General features: G+C 45.1%; 1 protein-coding gene across 1 annotated transcript in view; it reads left to right on the plus strand.

Moving 5' to 3' along the window:
- tbpl1 (TATA-box binding protein like 1) overlaps positions 1-24124 on the plus strand; it is a 45738-nt gene that overhangs the window by 14495 nt on the left and 7119 nt on the right. The window contains exons 2-5 of the mRNA XM_033020926.1: positions 6982-7056; positions 7904-8096; positions 10126-10208; positions 12682-12745. Coding sequence (XP_032876817.1) covers positions 7962-8096; positions 10126-10208; positions 12682-12745 — 282 coding nt within the window. The 5' untranslated portion in view covers positions 6982-7056; positions 7904-7961. The remainder of the gene's footprint in view (positions 1-6981; positions 7057-7903; positions 8097-10125; positions 10209-12681; positions 12746-24124) is intronic.

Genomic DNA, 24124 nt, shown 5'->3' on the forward strand with positions numbered 1-24124 from the left:
TTGGAACGGGGCTGGGCTGCTGCTGGCTGTGGGTCTCTGGGATCTCCGTGCTTGCGGTGGGCCTGGGGGTCGGTGTCCCGTTGGTCCTGACATCTCCGGTGACTGGCACGGTCCTGCTGCAATCGCCGACGTGAAGACAGTGCAAAGCCCCCACGCCGGTGCAACGGGCGGGGAGCTGGAGAGGGGAGGGAAGGGGTCACACACATGGCCGGGAAGCAGAGGGGTGTATGTGGGGTGAAACTGAAGGGAGCGAAAATCTGCTGCTGCCTGCCCCGCTGAGTTAAAAAGTTCCCACGCAAGACTCACGATACACTGTTTATCGTGAGTCTACCGTGGGAGCTTTTTAACTCAGCGGGCAGGCAGCAGCATATTGTCAATTATTAACCCTCCCGCGCAATATAGCCTCGCCTTCTCTTTTATGAATGGGGATTTAGTTCCCCTTTCTTCGAGGACCGACCGGAGGTTCCGCTGTCACCTCTGCGGGCCGCCCTTGGTGAACGTTTTCAAGGACCTTTCTTCAAGGACCGAAAAAATGGCCGCTATTCGGAGGTTTTCGTTATTTGGATCTTCGGATAAAAGGTTGTGCACCTGTACTAACAAAGTATGGCAGGGAAACTCTCTTAAATCTAAACTCTAGCGTAAACGGAGACTTTTTAAACGCTGTACATACTGATCCAGCGTGGCCAGCAGAGATCAACAGAGAGCTCCGCAGCAACAACAATAGGAGCGCGGCTCCAATGAAAACCCGGAGAAAACATCGGGGTAAGCGGCGGGGGGGGGGGGGGGGATTCGGAATAGGCTGAGAGCCCAAGCCTTTCGTCCCCCTCTGCCTAGCATTCTTCTGGCGACCGTCCAGTCCCTGGAAAACAAGCTGGATGACCTCAGGGCGAGGGTCAGATTCCAGCGGGACATAAGGGACTGCAACATCCTCTGCCTGACCGAAACATGGCTGACCTTGCTGATTCCGGATCGAGTAATCTGCCCAACCGAGTCCTTCACTGTCTACTGTGCTGACAGAACAGAAGAATCTGGGAAATCCAAGGGTGGAGGAGTCTGCTTCATAACCTATAACAACTGGAAATATTAAGAGGCTTTCCCGTTCCTGGAGCACCTGACGATCTCATGCCACTCATTCTACCTTCCCAGGGAGTTTGGCTCAGTGATCATCACAGCCGTCTACATTCCACCGCAGGCGGACACCAACATGCCACTATCGGCCCTACACTATGTGCTATGTCGACATCAAAACAAGAACCCGGATGCAGCTATGGTGGTGGCTGGAGATTTTAATAAATCAAATCTCAAGAAGGTCATGCCGAACTTCTACCAACACATCACGTCTGCCACCAGGGGGGAGAGAACATTGGACCACTGCTATATGCCGTTCCGGAAGGGCTACAAGGCCATTTCACACCCCCCCCCCCCCCCCCCTTGGGAAAATCTGACCACGCTGCCATTTTCCTGCTGCCGGTGTATAAACAAAGGATAGTTTGGGAAGCGGCAGTGATGAGGGATGTAAAGCGGTGGTCCGACCAACCAGAGGCCATGCTGCAAGATGCACTAAAAGATGTCGACTGGAATATGTTCCAAGCAAGTTCCAGTGACGCCAGTGAATTCACGGAAGCAGTCACGGACTTCATCGCAACAACAGCCGACAACATCGTCCCCACGGTAAGGGTTAGCACCTTTCCGAATCAAAAATCCTGGGTGGACAGGTCCGTTCGTGTTGCCTTGAATGCTCGCACCGCTGCCTACAACTTGGGCCTGTCATCCGGAAATATGGACGTCTACAAGGTGGAGTCCTAACGACTGCGAAGGAGTCACAACAAGGAGATACAGAGACAAGATGGAGTCACAGATGGAGCAGCAGGACACCAGACGCCTGTGGCAGGGTCTACGGACCGGAACCAACTACCGGAGCACCCCCCCCCCCCCCCCTCAACCGGAAGTGCCGGCACCTCCCGAAGTGGTGACCTGAACTCCTACGCTAGTTTCGAGACGGGAAGCATCACCCCAGGTCTGCCAACTAACGACAACACCGCCATCGTGCTGGCTATCGAAGCTGAAGGGAGGTCCATTGCTGGGGATGTGCACACATTCTCGTTGTCCGAGCACGACGTGAGGAGGGCTCTGACACGGGTGAACACGAGGAAAGCTGTAGGCCCAGATGGCATCTTGGGGGGTTTACTTAAGTCTTGTGCTACGCAGCCAGCCCCGGTGCTCACTACAATATTCAACCTCTCCCTGGCCGTCCGTGGTCCCTGCCTGCTTCAAAAGATCCATCATTGTACCTGTACCTAAAATTGCCTCCCCAGCTTGTCTGAATGACTACCGTCCGGTGGCCCTCACCTCCGTAGTCATGAAATGCTTTGAGAGGTTGGTCAAGAAACACATCTGCACCTTCCTCCCTCGTAACATGGACCCGCTACAATTCGCATACCGTCCGAACAGATCCACCCGCGATATGGTCTCCCAGGTTCTGCACACCGCTCTCTCTGATCTTGACAGCCAGAAGGGGGGGGCTATGTGAGGATGCTGTTCATAGACTTCAGTTCAGCCTTCAACACGATAGTCCCCACCAGGCTTGCCGAGAAGCTGCTGGAATTGGGGCTCAACACCCCCGTGTGCCTGGGTCCTGGACTCTCTCATCTTGACAGCCAGAAGGGGGGGGCTATGTGAGGATGCTGTTCATAGACTTCAGTTCAGCCTTCAACACGATAGTCCCCACCAGGCTTGCCGAGAAGCTGCTGGAATTGGGGCTCAACACCCCCGTGTGCCTGGGTCCTGGACTTTCTCACCGCCAGGCCCCAGGTAGTCAAGATGGGAGGAAATACATCGAAGTCCCTCACCCTGAGCACAGGATTCCCCCAAGGTTGCGTCCTCAGCCCTCTACTGTACTCCCTGTACACACGTGACTGTGTAGCTAGGTTCAGCTCCAACTCAATAATCAAGTTTGCTGATGACACTGTGATGGTGGGCCTGATCCCCGATAACGATGAGAAGGCCTACCGGGAGGAGGTGGCTGATCTGGCACTCTGGTGTCAGGACAACAGCCCCCTCTTGAATATCAAAAAAACCAAGGAGTTGATCGTGGACTTTCGGAGGGCACATCATCTGAGGACGTACACACCATTGAAGATATATGGGGATACTGTGGATAGGGTGAACTGCTTTAAATACCTGGGAGTCCACATCTCAGAGGATCTGACATGGACATCACATGCTGCAGCACTGGTGAGTAAGGCAAGGCAGCGCCTTTTCCACCTCGGGCAATTGAGGAAATTCAGAGTGTCTCTGAGGATCCTCCAGTGCTTTACTCAGCTGCTGTGGAAAGCATCTTGTTCGGAAACATCACGATTTGGTTTGGGAACTGCTCTGCCCAGGACAAGAAGGCTCTGCAGAGAGTAGTGCGTTTGGCCGAACGCACTATGGGAACTACACTCGCGCCCCCCCCCTGCAGGAACAATATATCAGAAGGTGCAACTCCAGAGCCAACAAGATCATGGGAGACTCTTTCCGCCCCAGCTACGGTCAGGCAAATGCCTCCTTTGCCATGCTGTGAAAACGGAGAGGATGAGAAGAGGCCATTAGGATTGTAAACTCCTATCTCACCAAGGACTAACTTTACTGTACAATTTTATTGTTGTGTGGTGTCTTTTTTTAATTGCTGTTTTTTCTTTTTTTCCTCCCACAAATATGTAATATGTGAATATGTGTTTCTGTTCCATTCTGTTTTGTAGTTTGTTTGTTTTTTGCACAATCCGCAAGCATTGCCACTTTTCATTTCACTGCTCATCTCGTATGTGTATGTGACGAATAAACTTGACTTGACTTGACTCCAAGTTTGCGGCTGACACAAAGCTGGGTGGCAGTGTTAGCTGTGAGGAGGATGCAATGAAGCTGCAGGGTAACTTGGATAGGTTGGATGTGTGGGCAGATGCATAGCAGATGCAGTATAATGTGGATAAATGTGAGGTTATCCACTTTGGTGGCCAGAACAAGAAGGCAGATTATTATCTGAATGGTATCAGATTAGGAAAAGGGGAGGTGCAATGACAGCCGGCAGTGAAGAAAGCAAATGGCTTGTTCGCCTTCATAGTGAGGATTTGAGTATAGGCGCAAGGAGGTCCTACTGCAGATGTACAGGGCTCTGGTGAGACCATATCTGGAGTTTTGTGTGCAGTTTTGGTCTCTTAATTTGAGGAAGAACATTCTTGCTATTGAGGGAGTCCAGCGTAGGTTCGCCAGGTTAATTCCTGAGATGGTGGGACTGACATATGATGGTAGAATGGGTCGACTGGGCTTGTATTCATCGGAATTCAGAAGGATGAGAGAGGATCTTATAGAAACATATAAAATTAAGCGATTGGATGGGCTAGATGCAGGAAATATATTATCAATGTTGGGGGGAGTCCAGAACCAGGAGTCACAGTTTAAGAATAAGGGGGTAGGCCATTAAGGACTGAGATGAAGAAAAACATTTTCACCCAGAAGGTTGTGAATCTGGAATTCTCTGCCACAGAAGGCAGTGGAGGCCAATTGACTGGATGTTTTCAAGAGAGTTAGATATGTGAAAAGAAAGAGATTAGTTAAAACAAATGTAGGTCCCTTGCAGTCAGAAACAGGTGAGTTGATCATGGGGAACAAGGATATGGCGGACCAATTGAATAACTACTTTGGTTCCGTCTTCACTAAGGAAGACATAAATAATCTGCCGGAAATAGCAGGGGACCGCGGGTCAAAGGAGTTGGAGGAATTGAGTGAAATCCAGGTTAGCCGGGAAGTGGTGTTGGGTAAATTGAATGGATTAAAGGCCGATAAATCCCCAGGGCCAGATAGGCTGCATCCCAGAGTACTTAAGGAAGTAGCTCCAGAAATAGTGGATGCATTAGTAATAATCTTTCAAAACTCTTTAGATTCTGGAGTAGTTCCTGAGGATTGGCGGGTAGCAAACGTAACCCCACTTTTTAAGAAGGGAGGGAGAGAGAAAACGGGGAATTACAGACCAGTTAGTCTAACATCGGTAGTGGGGAAACTACTAGAGTCAGTTATTAAAGATGGGATAGCAGCACATTTGGAAAGTGGTGAAATCATTGGACAAAGTCAGCATGGATTTACAAAAGGTACATCATGTCTGACGAATCTTATAGAATTTTTTCGAGGATGTAACTAGTAGCGTGGATAGGGGAGAACCAGTGGATGTGGTGTATCTGGACTTCCAGAAGGCTTTCGACAAGGTCCCACATAAGAGATTAGTATACAAACTTAAAGCACATGGCATTGGGGGTTCAGTATTGATGTGGATAGAGAACTGGCTGGCAAACAGGAAGCAAAGAGTAGGAGTAAACGGGTCCTTTTCACAATGGCAGGCAGTGACTAGTGGGGTACCTGCAAGGCTCAGTGCTGGGACCCCAGCTATTTACAATATATATTAATGATCTGGATGAGGGAATTGAAGGCAATATCTCCAAGTTTGCGGATGACACTAAGCTGGGGGGCAGTGTTAGCTGTGAGGAGGATGCTAGGAGACTGCAAGGTGACTTGGATAGGCTGGGTGAGTGGGCAAATGTTTGGCAGATGCAGTATAATGTGGATAAATGTGAGGTTATCCATTTTGGTGGCAAAAACAGGAAAGCAGACTATTATCTAAATGGTGGCCGACTAGGAAAAGGGGAGATGCAGCGAGACCTGGGTGTCATGGTACACCAGTCATTGAAAGTAGGCATGCAGGTGCAGCAGGCAGTGAAGAAAGCGAATGGTATGTTAGCTTTCATAGCAAAAGGATTTGAGTATAGGAGCAGGGAGGTTCTACTGCAGTTGTACAGGGTCTTGGTGAGACCACACCTGAAGTATTGCGTACAGTTTTGGTCTCCAAATCTGAGGAAGGACATTATTGCCCTAGAGGGAGTGCAGAGAAGGTTCACCAGACTGATTCCTGGGATGTCAGGACTGTCTTATGAAGAAAGACTGGATAGACTTGGTTTATACTCTAGAATTTAGGAGATTGAGAGGGGATCTTATAGAAACTTATAAAATTCTTAAGGGGTTGGACAGGCTAGATGCAGGAAGATTGCTCCCGATGTTGGGGAAGTCCAGGACAAGGGGTCACAGCTTAAGGATAAGGGGGAAATCCTTTAAAACCGAGATGAGAAGAACTTTTTTCACACAGAGAGTGGTGAATCTCTGGAACTCTCTGCCACAGAGGGTAGTCGAGGCCAGTTCATTGGCTATATTTAAGAGGGAGTTAGATGTGGCCCTTGTGGCTAAGGGGATCAGAGGGTATGGAGAGAAGGCAGGTACGGGATACTGAGTTGGATGATCAGCCATGATCATATTGAATGGCGGTGCAGGCTCGAAGGGGCGAATGGCCTACTCCTGCACCTAATTTCTATGTTTCTATGTTTCTTCGGGCTAACGGAATCAAGGGATATGGGGAGAAAGCAGGAAAGGGATACTGATTTTGAATGATCATAATGAATGGTGATGCTGGCTCGAATTGCCAAATGGCCTATTCCTGCACTTATTTTCTATCTTTCTAGTCCAGCTTTTCCTATGGGTGGACCAAGAAATGAGTACATGATTTACCAAAAAGCGCAAATTAATCTAGTTTCTATGCATTTACCTAACTGATTTTCTTTTTCTCTGCTAGTTTAAAGATATGTCTATTTCTAATACTCAGTCATACAAGGTGGAAGCTGGCCCTTCGGCCTAACTTGCCCATACCGACCAACATGTCCCATTTGCACTAGTCCCACATGCTTGCGTTTGGCCAATACCCCTCTAAACCTGTCCTATCCATGTACCTGTTTCTTAAACGTAGCAATAGGACACCATTTTTGGTACTCAAACTGGTATTCAAGCGTCTATTGCAACTAAATTATTTTTATAATGATTTCTGTAAGTGGCCACATTATTTATATTTTGTAGTTTGAATGCATTTTTATTTATCTGACATAAAACTTCATTTCATTCCATTTACAGGTTTGCTTTCTGCTGGACATTGTTTACATTTGCCTTTCACTCCGATATCAAGAATTGGCTGCCCAACTGACGATGGTGAGTATTTTTCTCTTCATTGCCTCGAGTGCATTACCAGAAAATTATCATTTTGATTTGCGCTGCTGTGAACCTGCCCAAACTGGCCAACATGTCCCAGCTATACTAGCGTGTGGCCCATATCCCTCCTAACCTGTCCCATCCATGTGCTTGTCTAACTGTTTCTTAATCGTTGAGATAGTCCCTGCCTCAACCATGTCCTCTGACAGCTTGTTCCATACACCCACCACCCTTTGTGTGAACAAGTTACCCCTCCGATTCCTATTAAATCCTTTCCCTTTCACCTTAAATCTATTTCCTCTGGTCCTTGATTCACCTTCTCTGGGCAAGAGACTCTGCATCTACCGAATCTATTCCTCTCATGACTTATACACCTCTATCAGATCACCCCTCATTGTCCTGTGCTCTAAGGAATAGTCCCAGCCTACCTAACCTCTCCTGGCAACATCCTCGTAAATCTTCTCTGTACCCTTTCCAGCTTAACAACATTTTTCCCAAAACGTGCCCAGAACTGAACACAATATTCTAAATGCAGTCTTGCCAATGTCTTATACAACTGCAACATGACCAATACTCAATACTCTGACTGATGAAGGCGAATGTGCTGCCCTACCCTTTTTGACCACTGTATCTACCTGCGACTCCACTTTCAAGGAACCATGCACCTGTTCCCTCTGTTCTACAACACTCTCCAGGGCCCTACCCATTCACTGTGTAGTTCCTGCCCATGTTAGACTTTCCAAAATGCAACACCTCATTTCTCTCGCCTTTTGAGAAGTGAATGCTTATTACTTTGATGTGCATCATTTTGATAAACGTGTCAAATTAACATGTTGTTCTACTTTAGTGCAGCACTATCTAGATGGTATGCAGTCTGTTGGTCAGTTGGATAACAAGCCATACCCATGGAACCAGACAATGATGTTGCACTGGATATTTTGATAACAAATGTGGTCTGTGTCTTTAAAACAAGATGCCATTTAAATCTGCGCAAGATTGCACTGGAAGGAACAAACGTGATCTACAAAAGAGATGTAGGGGTAAGTTGTAGTTTGTGCCAATCCTCCATTGTATTCCTTGCTGGAAACCATCTGATATTCTTAATGCTGCAATAAACAGCGATATATCACTTTACAAGGAATTGATATATATTTTAATGTTATTTTTCAAAGTTTCTAAATGCCAAAGTAATTCACTGATCACTTCAGTAAAGGTTGTATTTATTGCTTAATTCGCTGAATATTGGATATCACTTAGCTCCCAACACTCTTTTAATTCGCATGCAATACATTTTCCAGTTAATCTAATGTGTTTAAAGGAATCACACAAAACGGGGCCCAATGTATTTGAGAGCAGCCCACAAAACGGGGACCAAAATGTGTTTAAAAGCATCAAGCAAACTGCAACCATTGCATATGAAGTTAGACATTGTAATCTTGGTAAACATCTCAAATTCTGACCTTGAGATGGAAGGAAGGTCATGGATGAGCATGGTTGGTCCACAGACATTGCCCTGAGGAATTCCTGCTGTGATATCCTGGATCTAGATTGATTGATCTCTAACAATCACTGTCATCTTCCATTGTGTGAGCTATGACTCCAGCCATTTGAGTGTTTTCTGCAGTGCGCATTGACTTCAAATTTAGCCCAGGGCTTCTTGATTCCTTTTTTATTAAAACAAAGCGTTGGAGTAACTCAAGCCAGGCAGCATCTCTGGAGGACATGGATAGGTGACGTTTTGGGTCGAGACTCTTCTTCAGACTAGTAGTTGTGGGGAGAAGCGCTGAAAGATAAGCCTGACAGCTGATAAGTGAATAAGAAGGAACTGCAGATGCTGGAAAATCGAAGGTAGATAAAAGTGCTGGAGAAACTCAGCGGGTGCAGCAACATCTATGGAGCGAAGGAAATAGGCAACGTTTCAGGCCGAAACCCTTCTTCAGAATATCACTTGGCAACATTTTGGGGGGAAATCCATGCTGACGGACTGATCGTGTTACTGCTATCCAAATGTGCGGCTATTTCATCTTTTATAATTGACTCCAGCATTTTCCCCACCACCGATGTCAGTCATCTTAGCATGCTGCAGGAAAATACATTGGCAAATTCATCCGAATGTTCTTGTGGTTTAAGGTTACATTATGAGGAAATATTTAACTTCTATGTTTTAAGGATTGGAAAATAATCTAATTCGTATTTTTAAAATTATAAAGAGTTTGATGTATTAAATGGGTGATTTCTCCAAGTCCATGAACAAGAGAATATAATTTTAAATTTCAACTGAAGCTTTTTGGAAGGATATGAGCAAACAATTTTTCAGTCATGGATGATAGTAATCTGTAATTGTTAACCCCTCTGAAGTTCAGCATGCTGAGTCTATTGAAAGTTTCATGGGTGAATACATTTTAAAATGGTAAGGATGCCATGGGATATAAATTGAAAGTAGGGTCAAATATTTCATTGAAGGCTGAGTGGATCAGTGGTCTACTTCAATTTCCTTTTCAATACAAGAGTATCTTCTCCATTTCATTCTATTGAACTGTTTGTTTATTTTGCAGACACAGATCCTCAATACCTTTTGAAAAATTATTTACAGTATTCATTATTTTAGTAGGTGTTTTGCATGTAGTTTTGATTCTTGCATGCAAAATATTGATTTAACTGTTTTTAATTAGCAATTGTGTCCATTGTAGTAACAGAATCAATAAAATATTAAAATCTGAAACCTTAATCCCCATCCTCAATTAGGCAAAATTTGCATCCAGCAAAAATGATTAGATGAATAACATTTTGAGAATAAGGCAATAGCTAAGTGCGTAAAATTATTGGATAAATCAGAATTGCACTAATTTATGGTAATTTAATATAAAATGAGACATGTTCAGCAGAGTCAAAAACAGATCACATTTAGAGAATCGTTATACGCAAGAACTTGCAAGACTGGCAGATGCCAGTTTTGTGCACTCGTGACCCAGATTAAATTAAAGTGTAAATTTATGTTCGCGTTAAACTTAACAGGAATTCTTTGACTGAGGCACCATATCGCTAATATTTTGTTATAATTGTTTGCAGAAGGTGTTAATGAAACTGAGGAAACCCAGAATAACGGCAACAATTTGGTCTTCAGGGAAAATTATATGCACTGGAGCTACAAGGTAAAAACTTTGGTTAACTAATCATGCAAGAAGCTTTTCATAATTGATGATATTTACTCCTAGGAATTTGAAGTTTTCAACTATCTCTACTTCAACACCATCAATACAAACTGTGGTTTGTGTACTGCTTCGCTTCCTGAAGTTGATCTTTATCTCCTTTGTCTTGCTGACATTGAAAGGTTGTTGTCTCAACACCAGGACATGAGGTTCTCCCTGTACTCGGTCTCATCATTTGATATCCGTCTGATTTAATATGATGGTGTCGATACCCACCTCTATCACTTCCTGTGCAAGCTGGTTCCATATATTCACATTGTTTTTTTTTGATTTTTTGATTTTTGTGTCTTTGGAGCGATTTCTATCTTTAATTTGTGTATTGATGATGTCCTTATTATTTATTTTTCTCCGACTATGTTTTTTTTCTCTTCTGTTTAATCTTTGTAAGGTGACCTTGAGATTTGAAAGGCGCCCGAAAATAAAATGTATTATTATTATTATTATATACTCACTACCCTCTAAATGGTAAAACCTGCCCCTCGAGTTCTTTTTAAATGATTCCCCTCACCCAAGTCATCCAATTTTAGACACTGCCACCCTTGAAAGGAGATGTAACAATTCATCATATCTCAGGCCCTCATGATTTTATAAACCTCTATTAGGTTAACCCTTGGCCTCCTTTGCTCCTGGGAACAGTCCCAGTCTATTCAGTCTCTTCTTACAACTTGTCCTTGAACATTTTTTGCATTCTCTAGCCTAATTACATCCTTCCTATTGTCAAACTATACACCGGCTACTAAAGATGGTAGTGGTTGTTGGACATCTATCGTCCCAATCCCAGGACGTTACTGTACTTGTTTTTCAAAGTGTGCGTTCGAGCCAGCAAGTTTTAACTGCTTCATCTGTCCTCAATAAGGCTACAGCAGATGTTGCTGATGTTCAATTGCATTTGCAAATCCTTAGAAAATGGAATGGTTACATGGACAGATAAGTAGTGTTGTTCCCCAATTTCTAGCAAATTAACATTTCCTGTAAGAAAGAATCAAATCTACCTGTCCTTAACTTTATTGTGTCACCGTCAGTGAGTCCTCCATTGATACACTCAGGTTCCCATTGACCAGAAATTTACTTGGAGCATCCACCAAATACTGTGGCTGCAAAAGAGGTTGAGTATCCTGTAGTAATCTCCTGACTTTTCAAAGTCATTCTATCGTTCGCATGCAATATCGATGACGAGATGGAATACTTGCCTTTGAACTACACCTGCCAACAATACTCAAGTAACTTGACCCGATCTAGTGCAAAGCAACCTTCGTGATTAACATCCCAGCCACCATCCTGAATATTTACTCACTGTTAATGTTGCTGCTCAACAACGTCATTGCAGTTAATCAGAATCTATTTTTGGCAACACCTTTCAAATCTGTCACCTATACAATCATGGACTAGAATAGCAAGGGCTTGGAATGCCGCCATAAGTACCCCATTAGTCACTCATTGTACTGACTTAGGATATCACTGATCCTCCATTGTCCTTGTCCAAATCTTAGAATTATCTAGACCCAGCAAATCATTGACATCTAATGATTACATGAAAAAGCTGACATTGTCAAATGAGACAGGGGAACAGAGTCTTGTTGGGGTACAGTTACGTACAACTGAATTTTGCTATTGAATTCATTTAGATGGAAATATTATGTACAAATGTCCTTTGGTTCAAGAAGAAACTAACACCTCAAAGGCAATTAGGTTCGGGCTTCAAAAGCTGTCCTTGTCAGTGATGCTCATATCGCATAAATACCAACAAAAAAAACATTGCTGAAGTTGCATATGGGATACCAGATTTTCATCCCTAACAATCTAGTAGTTTCATTTTGATCATTTGTATCAAAAATCCCAAATTTTGTAATTGACTGAATTACATTTTTTCAACATCATAGGCAGAGGAACTACTACCTGCCCCTCCCAAATATATGTAAGTAATTGTCGGAGTACTAACATTTTTGCCAGGAATTTGTGTGTGTAAATATTCTGGTGAAAGCAACTTAATCACAAGGGAGCATTAAGTGTTACAGGGTACATTGTGTGTTAGATATGTGTTTTGGCTCTAACATGAAGTAATTGATGTGGGTATTTAGTTGCTATGTTCACACCATACGTTCCTGTCTGCAGTCTCCTGGTGTTAAGAACAGCGGGTGAAGTTCATTGTTGGTGAGGATATAGAGCAGGTGAAGACAAAAATGCATTTTGTACATATTTCCTTATGAAATAATTCATAATGGGTGACCAACGGAACCCTAACAAGACTCTGTCCCATTGTTTCATTTGACTTGATGTCTGTTTTTTTTTTTTTTGTTTAATCATAAGATTTCAGCAATATAGTGTCTTTGTACATTCTATTGTCAAAGAATTCCCATGTGATGTACATTGGGGCTCTAATATGTGATACAATCTTTTTCTGTAAATTACAATTTAGTGAAGAAGATGCAAAAACTGGTGCTCGAAGATTAGCCCGTGTTCTGCAGAAACTGGGTTTTCAGGTAACTCTTTATTTGCTGCTATTTCTGTAGAACATTAAGTGCTGAGCTGATTGTAGATCACTATTGGTCACTTCAGTTAAGGATTTGGGTTGTTGTTTTTTGAATGAGTTGGCATCTACACTTTCATTCAACTGGAATTCAAACCTTTCTAATAAATGGAAGTAACTCTATTTATAATCTGTAGGAAGGAATTGCGGATGCTGGTTTAAACTGAAGAAAGGCACTAAAATCTGAAGTAAGCGGGTCAGACAACATCTCTGGAGAAAAGGAATAGGTGATGTTTTGGGTCAAGACCCTCCAGAGTGATTAAGGGCCTGTCCCACTTGCGTGTCCTTGGCACGCAAATTACGCGACATTGTGGTCGCGTTGACACGCACGGGCATCGTATAGTCTCGCGGGGCCGGTCCCACTGAGAAGCGCGGAGGGGCATGTAGTTATGCGTGACATTGCGCGGGGCTCCGAAATTTTTAAAGCAAACAAAATCTTCGCGCGCCAATGGCCTGTCGTGGAACTGCCGACCAAAGTGGGATAGGTCCAAGACCCTGGCGCGACGCAACGTCTCACCTCCAACAGCAGCAGAAGCAGGCAAACGATCGCCGAGCTTGGCCTGGGGCTCACAGCCGTTGCGGTCCGGATCCGCCCCCACTTCTACTCCCAGAGCAGGGCCAAGAAAATTGAAGATAGACACAAAATGCTGGAGTAACTCAGCAGGACCGGCAGCATCTCTGGAGAGAAGCAATGGGTGCCGTTTCGGGTCAAGACCTTTCTTTTCTGACTGAAGCAGGGTCTCGACCCGAAACATCACCCATTGATTCTATCCAGAGATGCTGCCAGTCCCGCTGTTACTCCTGCTTTGTGTCCATCTTCAAATGACGTCACGCGCTCCAGACGGCTGTGCAGTCGAATTAAGTCGCGCGCGAACTTCGCGGGACCGTCACGGCTCAACGCGACCACGAGGTCGCGTAATTTGCGTGCCAAGGGCCCGTAGGTGGGACAGGCCCTTTAGGGTAGAGGGAAATGAGAGATAGATGGTGACGAGAGATTAATAACAAATGAATTAAAGATATGCAAACAAGTAACGATGATAAAGGAAACAGGCCATTGTTAGCTGTGTGCTAGGTGAGAACGAGTACAAACAATGAGACTCAAGACTACTTTGAAGCTGGTATGACTTGGGTGGGAGAGGGATGGAGAGAGTGAATGCAAGGTTAAAGAAATCAATATTCATACCACTGGGCTGCAAGTTGCCCATTCTTCTCCTTTGACTCCTCCCACTTCCTACAAATCAAAGGCATAGCTATGGGCACAGCTATGCCTGCCTCTTTGAAGGGTACTTTGAACAGTCCCTGTTCTAGGCGTACACTGGCCCTATTCCCGAACTCTGTCTTTTGCATTGACGACTGCATTGGTGCTACTTCCTGAACCCATGCGGAACTCATGGACTTCTTCAACTTCAACACCAATTTCCATCCTGCACTCAAATTCATTTGGACCAACTCCGACACCTCCCTCCCCTTTCTTGATCTCACTGTCTCTATCACAGGCAAGAGATTATTGACTGACGTCTATTATAAACCTACTGACTCCCACAACTATCTTGACTACACTGCTTCCCATCCTACCTCCCGCAAAGACTTTATCCACTATTCCCAATTCCTCTGTCTATGCAGCATCTGTACCCAAGATGAGGTGCTCCATACCAGGACATCCAAGAGGGGTGCCCCTCATCCATCATAGATGAGGCCATCACCTCGGTACCCCACAGCTCTGCCCTTGCTCCCCTCGCACTAGTCGCAACAGGGGCAGAGTCCCCTAGTCCTTGCCTTTCGCCCCATCAACCGTCGAATACAACATAATCCTCCAACATTTTCGCTCCAACAGGATCCCACCATTAATCACATCTTCCCATCTCCACCCCTTTCCCCCTTCTGTAGAGACCGTTCCCTTTGCAACTCCCTAGTGAACTCATCCCTTTCCACCCAAACCACCCACTCCCCGGGTACCTTCTCCTGCAACCACAGGGGATGCAACAGCTGTCCCTATACCATCTCACTCAACACTGTCATGAGACCCCAATAGTCCTTTAAGGTTAGGCAGAGATTCACTTGCACCTCCTCCAACCTCATCTATTGTATCCATTGTTCAAGGTGTGGACTCTTGTACATCGGCGAGACCAAACGTAGACCCGGCTATTGTTTAGCTGAATACCCTCTCCCAGTCCGCATGGACATACCTGATCTCCTGATTGCCAAACACTTTAATTCCCCTTCCCATTACCATACTGACCTTTCTGTCCTAGGCCTCCTCCGTTGTCAGAGTGAGGCCAAACGCAAATTGGAGGAACAGCATCACATATTTTGTAATTTCTCCAACTTCAAGTAACCCTTGCATTCCCTCTCCATCCCTCCCCCACCCAAGTCGTACTAACTTCAAAGTAATCTTGTAGAGTATCATTGTCTTTACTCGTTCTCACCTGACACACAGCTAATAATGGCCTGTTTCCTTTATCATCGTTATTTTTATGCATATCTTTCATTCATTTGTTCTATATCTCTCTACATCTCTCGTTCACTTCCCCTGACTCTCAATCTGAAGAAGGGTCTCGACACGAAACCCTGTTTCCGCTAGTGGGAGAGTCTAGGACTGGAGGTCCAGGAAGGAGATGGAGAAGGAATTTCTTTAGTCGGAAGGTGGAGGATCTGTGGAATTCCTCGGTACAGAGACTGACTCTGGACTCTGGTCCTGACCACGGGGGGGAAATGGAAGAGGACTGGCCAAATTTTGTGCCTTCCACCACAGTGATGAATGCTGTGGTGGATGTTTGTGTTACAGTTTTATTGTGGTTGTGTGTTCTTTATTATTGTATCGCTGCAGACAACCCAAATTTCCACCAGCCTGGCTGTGTGGCAATAAATTATATCTAATCTAATCTAATCTACAGAAGGCTGTGGGCGCCAAGCCAATGGATATTTTTAAAGCAGAGATAGGAATTAGAGATTGATCAGCCATGGGGGCGCCGTCCTATATGGCTGTCTGTCCTGCAGCTGTCCGCCTTTTCACTTTTTAAAATTTTTAGTACGTTAAAAGTGTGTTGTTGGGGGTCTAGTCTTTTTATATGGGTGGGGGGGGGGGGGAAGGGGGAAACTGCTTTTCTCAGTCCCTACCAGGCGGAGAGGCGGCTTCCCTCCGAGCCGCATCTTCGCCCCGTCCTCGCGGCCTACCATCAGGACTTGAGCGGCATTTCATGAGGGGACCGGCCAGAACCACGGCTTCAGCGGCGGCACAGGTCTGGAACACCTTCACGGAGCGGAGCTCCGGAATGCTGAGTCCGCCGATGGAACATCGCGGAGCTGCGGGTTTGTGGAGCAGCCAGCCGTGGGTGGCGGCGCTGACTTTAACATTGGGAGCCTGGGATCTCTCGCCGAGATCGCCAGTGTTGGAGCTCTGACCAGCGCGGCCAGTTGGCTTCGGGAGCAGCGGTCTCCGTAAGGAAATGGCCGTTCCAGGTATCCCAAGCCGCTGAGAGTGTTCACCCGAAGCCGGAGCACCATCGTCTGGTGAGGGCCTAAAACATCGGGCTGCGGAGGCCTCAACAGGCCCGATCATGGGTGGAAGAGGACTGGACTTTATGCCTTCCCCCACAGTGGGAACCATTGTGGAGGGATGTTTTTATGTTTTAACTAGACTAAGTGGGACCCGTTGGGTCCCATGTTCACATGGGAGGGCTGGTCCCCCAACGCAATATTCCACCTCTCCCACAATTCCAATATTGGTGGCTGGGGGTGGGGGGTGGGGGGGCTTCCTGGAGAGCTGGTATGGGTGTTGTTGGCTGCAGGGACTACTGGTCTCCAGAGGGCTAGTATGGACATTGTGGGCCAAATGGATTCTTGGGGTGGCAGCTCAGTCACTCAAGCCTGATGTGCTGGCAGCTCACTCACGGCTGGTGGGCTGGCATTTGACTCACGGCTATTCCTTGAAATTCCATTTCAAGCAGAGTGCAAGGCCACCAAATTCAAGTGTAGTTTCTTACCTCTTTGAGCAGGATGCAAGGCCACAAAATTCAAGTACAGTTTCATACCACTTCAAGCAGGGTGCAATGCCACCAAATTCAGGTTCAGTTTCCTACCACTTCAAGCAGGGTGCAAGGCCACCAAATTCAGGTTCAGTTTCCTACCACTTCAAGAAGGGTGCAAGGCTACCTAATTCAAGTGGAGTTTCCAACCACTTCAAGCAGGGTGCAAGCTTACCAAATTCAAGTGCAGTTTCATACCACTTCAAGCAGCCACCAAATTCAAGTGCACTTTCATACCATTCAAGGAAGGTGCAAGGCCACCAAATTCAAATGCAGTTTCATACCATTTCATGCAGGGTGCAAGGCCACTATATTCAAATAGAGTTTCATACCATTTCAAGCAAGGTGAAACCACCATAAAACCACACAAAACACCACACACACTTCAGTAGACATTCAGTGTGTTCAGTTGATTCACAGCTCAGACAGAGTTCATACCTCTCCCTCCCCCATCATGCAGAGACTGAGCCACACCCACACTTCTGGGTTTCATAATCCCTCCCCCTTCCACCGGAAAAGGTGTGTCCTTCATGGTGTGATTGACAGGAGAGAGATTTTCAACATTTTTAAAACACAACCATTAGCAGTGCATTTTTACTTCAACCCAAACAACCATTAGCAGTGCATTTTTACTTCAACCCAAACAACCATTTGCAGTGCATTTTTACTTCAACCCAAACAACCATTTGCAGTGCATTTTTATTTCAACCCAAACAACCATTAGCAGTGCATTTTTACTTCATTAGCAGTGCATTTTTACTTCATTAGCAGTGCATTTTTACTTCATTAGCAGTGGATTCTTGGGGTGGCAGCTCAGTCCCTCAAGCCTGATATGCTGGCAGCTCACTCACGGCTGGTGGGCTGGCAGTTGACTCACGGTTATTCCTTGAAATTCCATTTCAAGCAGAGTGCAAGGCCACCAAATTCAGGTTCAGTTTCCTACCACTTCAAGCAGGGTGCAAGACTACCAAATTCAAGTGCAGTTTTATACCACTTCAAGCAGGGTGCAAGGCCACCAAATTCAAGTGCAGTTTCATACCATTCATGCAGGGTGCAAGGCCATTATATTCAAATGCAGTTTCATACCATTTCAAGCAAGGTGAACCCACCATAAAACCACACAAAACACCACACACAGTTCAGTAGACATTCAGTGTGTTCAGTTGATTCACAGCTCAGACAGAGTTGTGACCTCTCCCTCCCCATCATAGAGACTGAGCCACACCCACACTTCCGGGTTTTATAATCACTCCCCCCTTCCACCGGAAAAGGTGTGGCCTTCATGGTGTGATTAACAGGAGAGAGATTCTCAACATTTTTTAAACACCAACAACCATTAGCAGTGCATTTTTACTTCAACCCAAACAACTATTAGCAGTGCATTTTTACTTCATTAGCAGTGCATTTGCACTTCATTAGCAGTGCATTTGTACTTCATTAGCAGTGCATTTGTACTTCATTAGCAGTGCATTTTTACTTCAACCCAAACAACCATTAGCAGTGCATTTTTACTTCATTAGCAGTGCATTTTTACTTCATTAGCAGTGCATTTTTACTTCATTAGCATTGCATTTTTACTTAAAACCAACCATATTTTCATTTTCAAACCACATTAAGGGCACTCACAGCTGAGTAGACATGTGTTCAGTGTTATTCAGAGCTCAGAGACATGCCCCTCTTAGTTCCTCCATCTTGCAGAGACTGAGTGAGGCACGCCACTTCCAGGTTTTATAGTCCCTCCCCCATCCCACCAGCAGGGGCAGCAGAGAGAATGGCAATTTAAAAAAAAAATTTAATATCTCTCTGATTTTCCATCGATGGGAAAGATCCTCCCGTCCCGGAAGGCTGAGCGGGGCTCTGAGCGAGGTGGCCAAAAATGACAGCCGTAGGTGGCGGCGTTTTCTCGGAAATCACGCCACAGCGAGCCAAAAGCGGTCAAGATCAGACTTTTAATAATATAGATAGATGTTAAATTTCTTCTTTAATGTTATGTTGTATTTTTATCGGTGTGCTACAATGACATCTGAATTTCCCTGAAAAGGGGATTAATAAAGTATTTATCTATCTATGATTGAATTGTGGGTCGAATGGCCTAATACTGCTCCTATCACTTATCATTTTATGAAACGTCACCTGTTCCTTTTCTCAAGAGATGCGGTCTGACCCGCTGAGTTACTTCAGCTTTTTGTGTCTAATTGTAATGTTTTGTCTATGTTTATCAGCTGTCATGGGTGACTTTAATCTACATATAGATTGGGCCAACGAAATTGGTAGCAGTGCTGGGGAGGAGGATTTCCTTGAATGTATATGGGGTGGTTTTTTAAACCAATATGTAGAAGAGCCGACTAGAGGACAGGCCATCCTAGACTGGGTATTGTGTAATGAGGAAGGATTAGATGGCGATCTTGTTGTGCAAAGCCCCTTGGGCAACAGTGACCATAATATGGTGGAATTCTGCATTAGGATGGAAAGTGTGAGCTCTGATGAGGATGCGATGAGGCTGCAGGGTGACTTGGATAGGTTGGGTGAGTGGGGAGATAATAATAATAATAATACATTTTATTTAATGGGCGCCTTTCAGACATCTCAAGGACACCTTACATAGTAATCGGAATAAAAACATATAATCGGAATAGAACAGGTAAAAAAGACATCACAGAGACACAAATTAAAAACAGAATTCAATCCAAAAACAGAAAATCAAAAAGACAGTGTGAAGAGAGAGCAGCAGCAGCCAAAGCGCGCCAGCGTCCACTCTCCCTTCACGGCAGCCATCTTGGACACAGACCTACAGGACTACAATTAGACAAAAAAAAATCATCCCCCCACAGTGGATAGCACTGTGGAGGAAGGCACAATGTCCAGTCCCCACCCCATGTTCACCCCAAAGTCAGGCCTATTGAGGCCACCGCAATTGCCTCTACAGAGGCCCGATGTCCCTGGCCGTTCTCACCGGGTGGTCTTGCCCCGGCGTCGGGAGAGTCCTTTCGGCGGCTGGGCCACCTGGAACGGCCGCTTCCTGGTTGGAGCCCGCGGCTGCCGAAGCCGACAAGGCCGCGCCGGTTTGGAGCTCCCAGGCTCCCGATGATAAAGTCGGCGCCACCTCTCCGCACTGCCGCCTCTCCGCTCCGCAGACCCGCAGCCCGGAGATGTTGCTCTCAGCGGTCCAGCTCGCCAGAGCTCCAGCGCGGCGACCCAGGCAAGGCATCGCCCGCTCCGCTCCAGCGCTCCAACGCTGTGCCGCCGCCGAGGCCGAGGTGCTGGGCGGTCCCCGCCAGTAAACGGCGCTCCAAGCCCGCAGGTAGGCCACGAGGACGGGTCGACGGGCAGCCCGGAGAAAAGGCTGCCACACCGACCAGGTAGGGACCTAGAAATAAAGTTACACCTACCCCCCCCACATTAAAAGACCATATCCCCCACAAACAAAAAACAGGACTCACTAAAATACTATTTAAAAAAACGAATTTAAAACGGACGGCTGCTGGCTAGCAGCCGTTCACCAAGATGGCTCCTCCTCCTCCTGGCATGTATCCTCCAGATACATGGCAGATGCAGTATAATGTGGATAAATGTGAGGTTATCCACTTTGGTGGCAAGAACAGGAAGGCAAATTATTATCTGAATGGTGTCAGATTAGGAAAAAGGGAGGTGCAACACAACCTGGGCGTGCTTGTACATCAGTCACTGAAAGTATGCATGCAGGTACAGCAGGCAGTGAAGAAAGCTAATGGCATGTTGGCCTTCATTGTGAGAGGATTTGAGTTTGAGAGCAAGGAGGTCCTGCAGTTGTACAGGGCCCTGGTGAGACTGCACCTGAAGTATTGTGTGCACTTTTGGTCTCCGAATTTGAGGAAGGACATTATTGCTATTGAGGGAGTGCAACGTAGGTTCACCAGGTTAATTCCTGGGATGGCAGTGTAATTCTGCTCCTAATCTCACCCTGTTAGTCAAGCACTAGATCAACTAAACTTCTTTATTCTCGATCACAAACAAACTTGTTATACAATACCCAACCAACACCGCGGGTCCGATTCTTGTCTCTACTCGTCCAAGCCCTTCAGCCTCGTGCGAATAGACACCTCCAGCAAGTCAGCACAGTTCCAAGTGCTACCCCAGAAGATCGACATTGACTCATGTGGTGTCCCCTCTTTTATACAGTATCGGACCCGTGGTGCGAAATACATGGGGGGGCACAAATAAAGATCATATAATACATTTAATGACAGCTCCCTAACCCAATCACAAAATACCCCATTACATTGTTTCTACAGAAGGTTCTAGTTGGAAGACAGTTCACCAAAGTAAAGAAGCATTTCTCCAGGTAGCATAAACAATTTGGGCAAGGCTCTGCTCCTTGACCAATCATATTCAACAGTGCACAGACCATGCAACATAGTTAACAATACTTTTACAACACCCCATTCTATAACCAATCCTGATCATGCATTTGCAGCCAGGCTCAGCTCTTTCTGCAAAACCCTCATACATATTAACAATTGAGGGGACATCTGGACATCACCCTGTGCTTAACTTCCTCCCAGGATCCAGACATTCTGGAGCCATGAGACTCGTGGCTTGGCAGCTTTTTGCAGAAAGATGGCAAGCAAGTTCTGCAAAGGCAGAGATCCTCCATTTTGTCACATACTAAATTGGCCAATATTATCAATATTATGATGAAAGAATGGTTCGACTGTGCTTGTATTCGCTGGAATTCAAAAGAATGAGAGGGGATTCTTTCGAAACATATAAAATTATTAAGGGATTGGACAGGCTACATGCAAGAAACATTTTCCTGATGTTGGGGGAGTCCAGAACCAAGAGTCAGTTTAAGAATAAGGGGTAAACCATTTAGGACTGGGACGAGGGAAAACATCTTCACCCTGAGAGTTGTGAATCTGTGGAATTCTCTGCCACAGAAGGCTGTGGAGGCCAATTCACTGGGTGTTTTCAAGTTAGATTCAGCTCTTGGGGCTAAAGGAATTAAGGGATATGGGGAAAAAGCAGGAACGTGTTACAGATTTTAGGTGATCAGCCATTTGCTGGCTTGTACGGCCGAATGTTTTTCTATGTTAAATTACAGCATTGGCTATCATTTATTTTCACCTTGAAGTACAAAAATAAGACCTTGAGGTTTGGTTGGTTTTCATTTTATGATTATATCCCTTATTAGGAATAGGTAATAAATGCTGGCCTTACCAGCAAAGTCCTCATTCAGCAAAATTATATAAATAAATCACTGCTCTACAGTACATAAAGAACTTGGAAGATACAGACATGTACATATTTTTTAAGAAAAGTATGTACATGCCAAATATTTGTTGGATGCATAAAAGGAAATACATTTTTTGACAGCAAGATACTGGAGTCACAGAGAGAGAGAGAGAGAGAGAATCAGGTTCTTAGCCTACTGAGTATTAACCACCTCGACTACACTAATTATCAACCAACGATAAGGTAATCCTACATTAATGCCATTTTTTAATTTCTTCCCCACCCTACCCCCACTCATCAACTGTTCCAAGATTCTACTGCTCACCTACACAGAAGGGCAACTTACAGTGGCCAATTTCCCTACTAACTTGCATGTCTTTGGGATGTGGGTAGAAACTAGAACATGCAAAATTCTACATATGTAGAAAGGAACTGCAGATGCTGATTTAAACCAAAGATAGACACAAAATGCTGGAGTAACTCAGCAGGTCAGGCAGCATCTCCGGATAGAAGGAAAGGGTGAAGTTTTGGGTTGAGACCCAAAACGTCACCCACCCCTTCTATCCAGAGATGGTGCCTGTCCTGCTGAGTTACTCCAGCATTTTGTGTCTCTCTTCCATGCAAAATTCTATTGATTTCTTCTTCTGTTTCAAGGAAACCTTTGTCATTCCATTCCCCAAGAAAAATATGATGACTTGTCACAGTTACTACAACTGACTAACGTCAACCATAATGAAGTGCTTTGAAAGATTGGTAATGGCACACATGTGTGCCAGTCTTCGGAACAATCTAGATCCCTTGTAATTTGTGTGCAGGAAAGATAGATCCATGGAGAATGCCATCTCACTTGTACTTCATTCAGTTCTGGATCACTGAGAGTAAGACAATATATGCTTGGGTGCAATTTATTGACTGCAGCTGCAGCTGCACAGATAGTGAATGAGCTCCTCCCTGAACTTGAACTTTCGATTGGAACCCCCATCAGCAATTGGCTTCTAGATTGCCTGTCCGGCACACATTGAAAGGTTTGAATTTATCCTAACATTTCCTCCACCTTGACTCTCAATACTGGTGTCCCGCAGGACAGTGTGCTCAAAGTAGGGCTTTGCTGGCTGTGGTCCATGCAGACTTTGTCGTCTTCTGTCGGGGCTCTTCAATGCTGTCCACTAGGGCTGAGTTAGCTCACCTCTTGCTTGCTGATGAGGGGGGAGGGGGGGGGAGGGGGTGTACCCTGCTATAACCTAGAAATTTATTATGTCTTGACCAATTATACAGTAAGGTGGAAAGACCAATCATAATGACCTCAAAGGATATAACGAGTTGAGGGGATGTTTTAAATGCAATCCTCCAAATGAGGCGGGGAAGAGAAACCTTGACTGCATTCAGTCTGCCTTTCTTTTATTCACTTTTCCTAGATTAGTTCTTGTGTCAAATATTCAATCACTAATCGATGTTGTTTTGTCACTACTCATATTCTTGTCATAGTATAACTACCTGTGAGCTCAGGTGGATGTTGCCCAGCTAGTGTGTGCCTTTGGATCATGTCTGGTCAGCTTGGGTAAAGTTTTTCGTGGTTCTCAGCTCGCTGTTCTGAGGAATTGCTTGCCAAAAAGCTCTCTTCAGAATAATGCAGATACTAATAACAGCATTTTAAAATTTTGTTTCATACTAATTATTTAAGTTCAAGTCTCATGGAAGTTTTGGTAAAGGGAGGAATGTTATACGGATGTAGCCGCGTGAATTTAAAAGTGATTCTAGCAAAATATGTCTGATAATTGGAGGGTGCACGGAAGGAAGTAGAATTAAAGAAATTAAAATAAATATGGAGACCTTAAACCTTGAAGGTGGGGACCACTGGAATATTGGAAGAGTGGAGGACCAAGGATGGTGGGAATATTCTTCAAAATGAGCTTTCTCATTTTTCTACACATTTTGATTTCATCAAAATTGATTTGATAATGGATAATTTGAGCAAATTACCTTCAAATCATCTATTTCTGCACTTTAAGAATAATTTTGTCCAACCCTGATTTGAAAGGTGCAGCATAGAAACTGGCCCTTCAGGCCACTGACCATAGATCACCCACTCACATTAG

This window comes from Amblyraja radiata, chromosome 5, assembly GCF_010909765.2.
Source record: "Amblyraja radiata isolate CabotCenter1 chromosome 5, sAmbRad1.1.pri, whole genome shotgun sequence".
In the NCBI taxonomy this organism is placed as follows: domain Eukaryota; kingdom Metazoa; phylum Chordata; class Chondrichthyes; order Rajiformes; family Rajidae; genus Amblyraja; species Amblyraja radiata.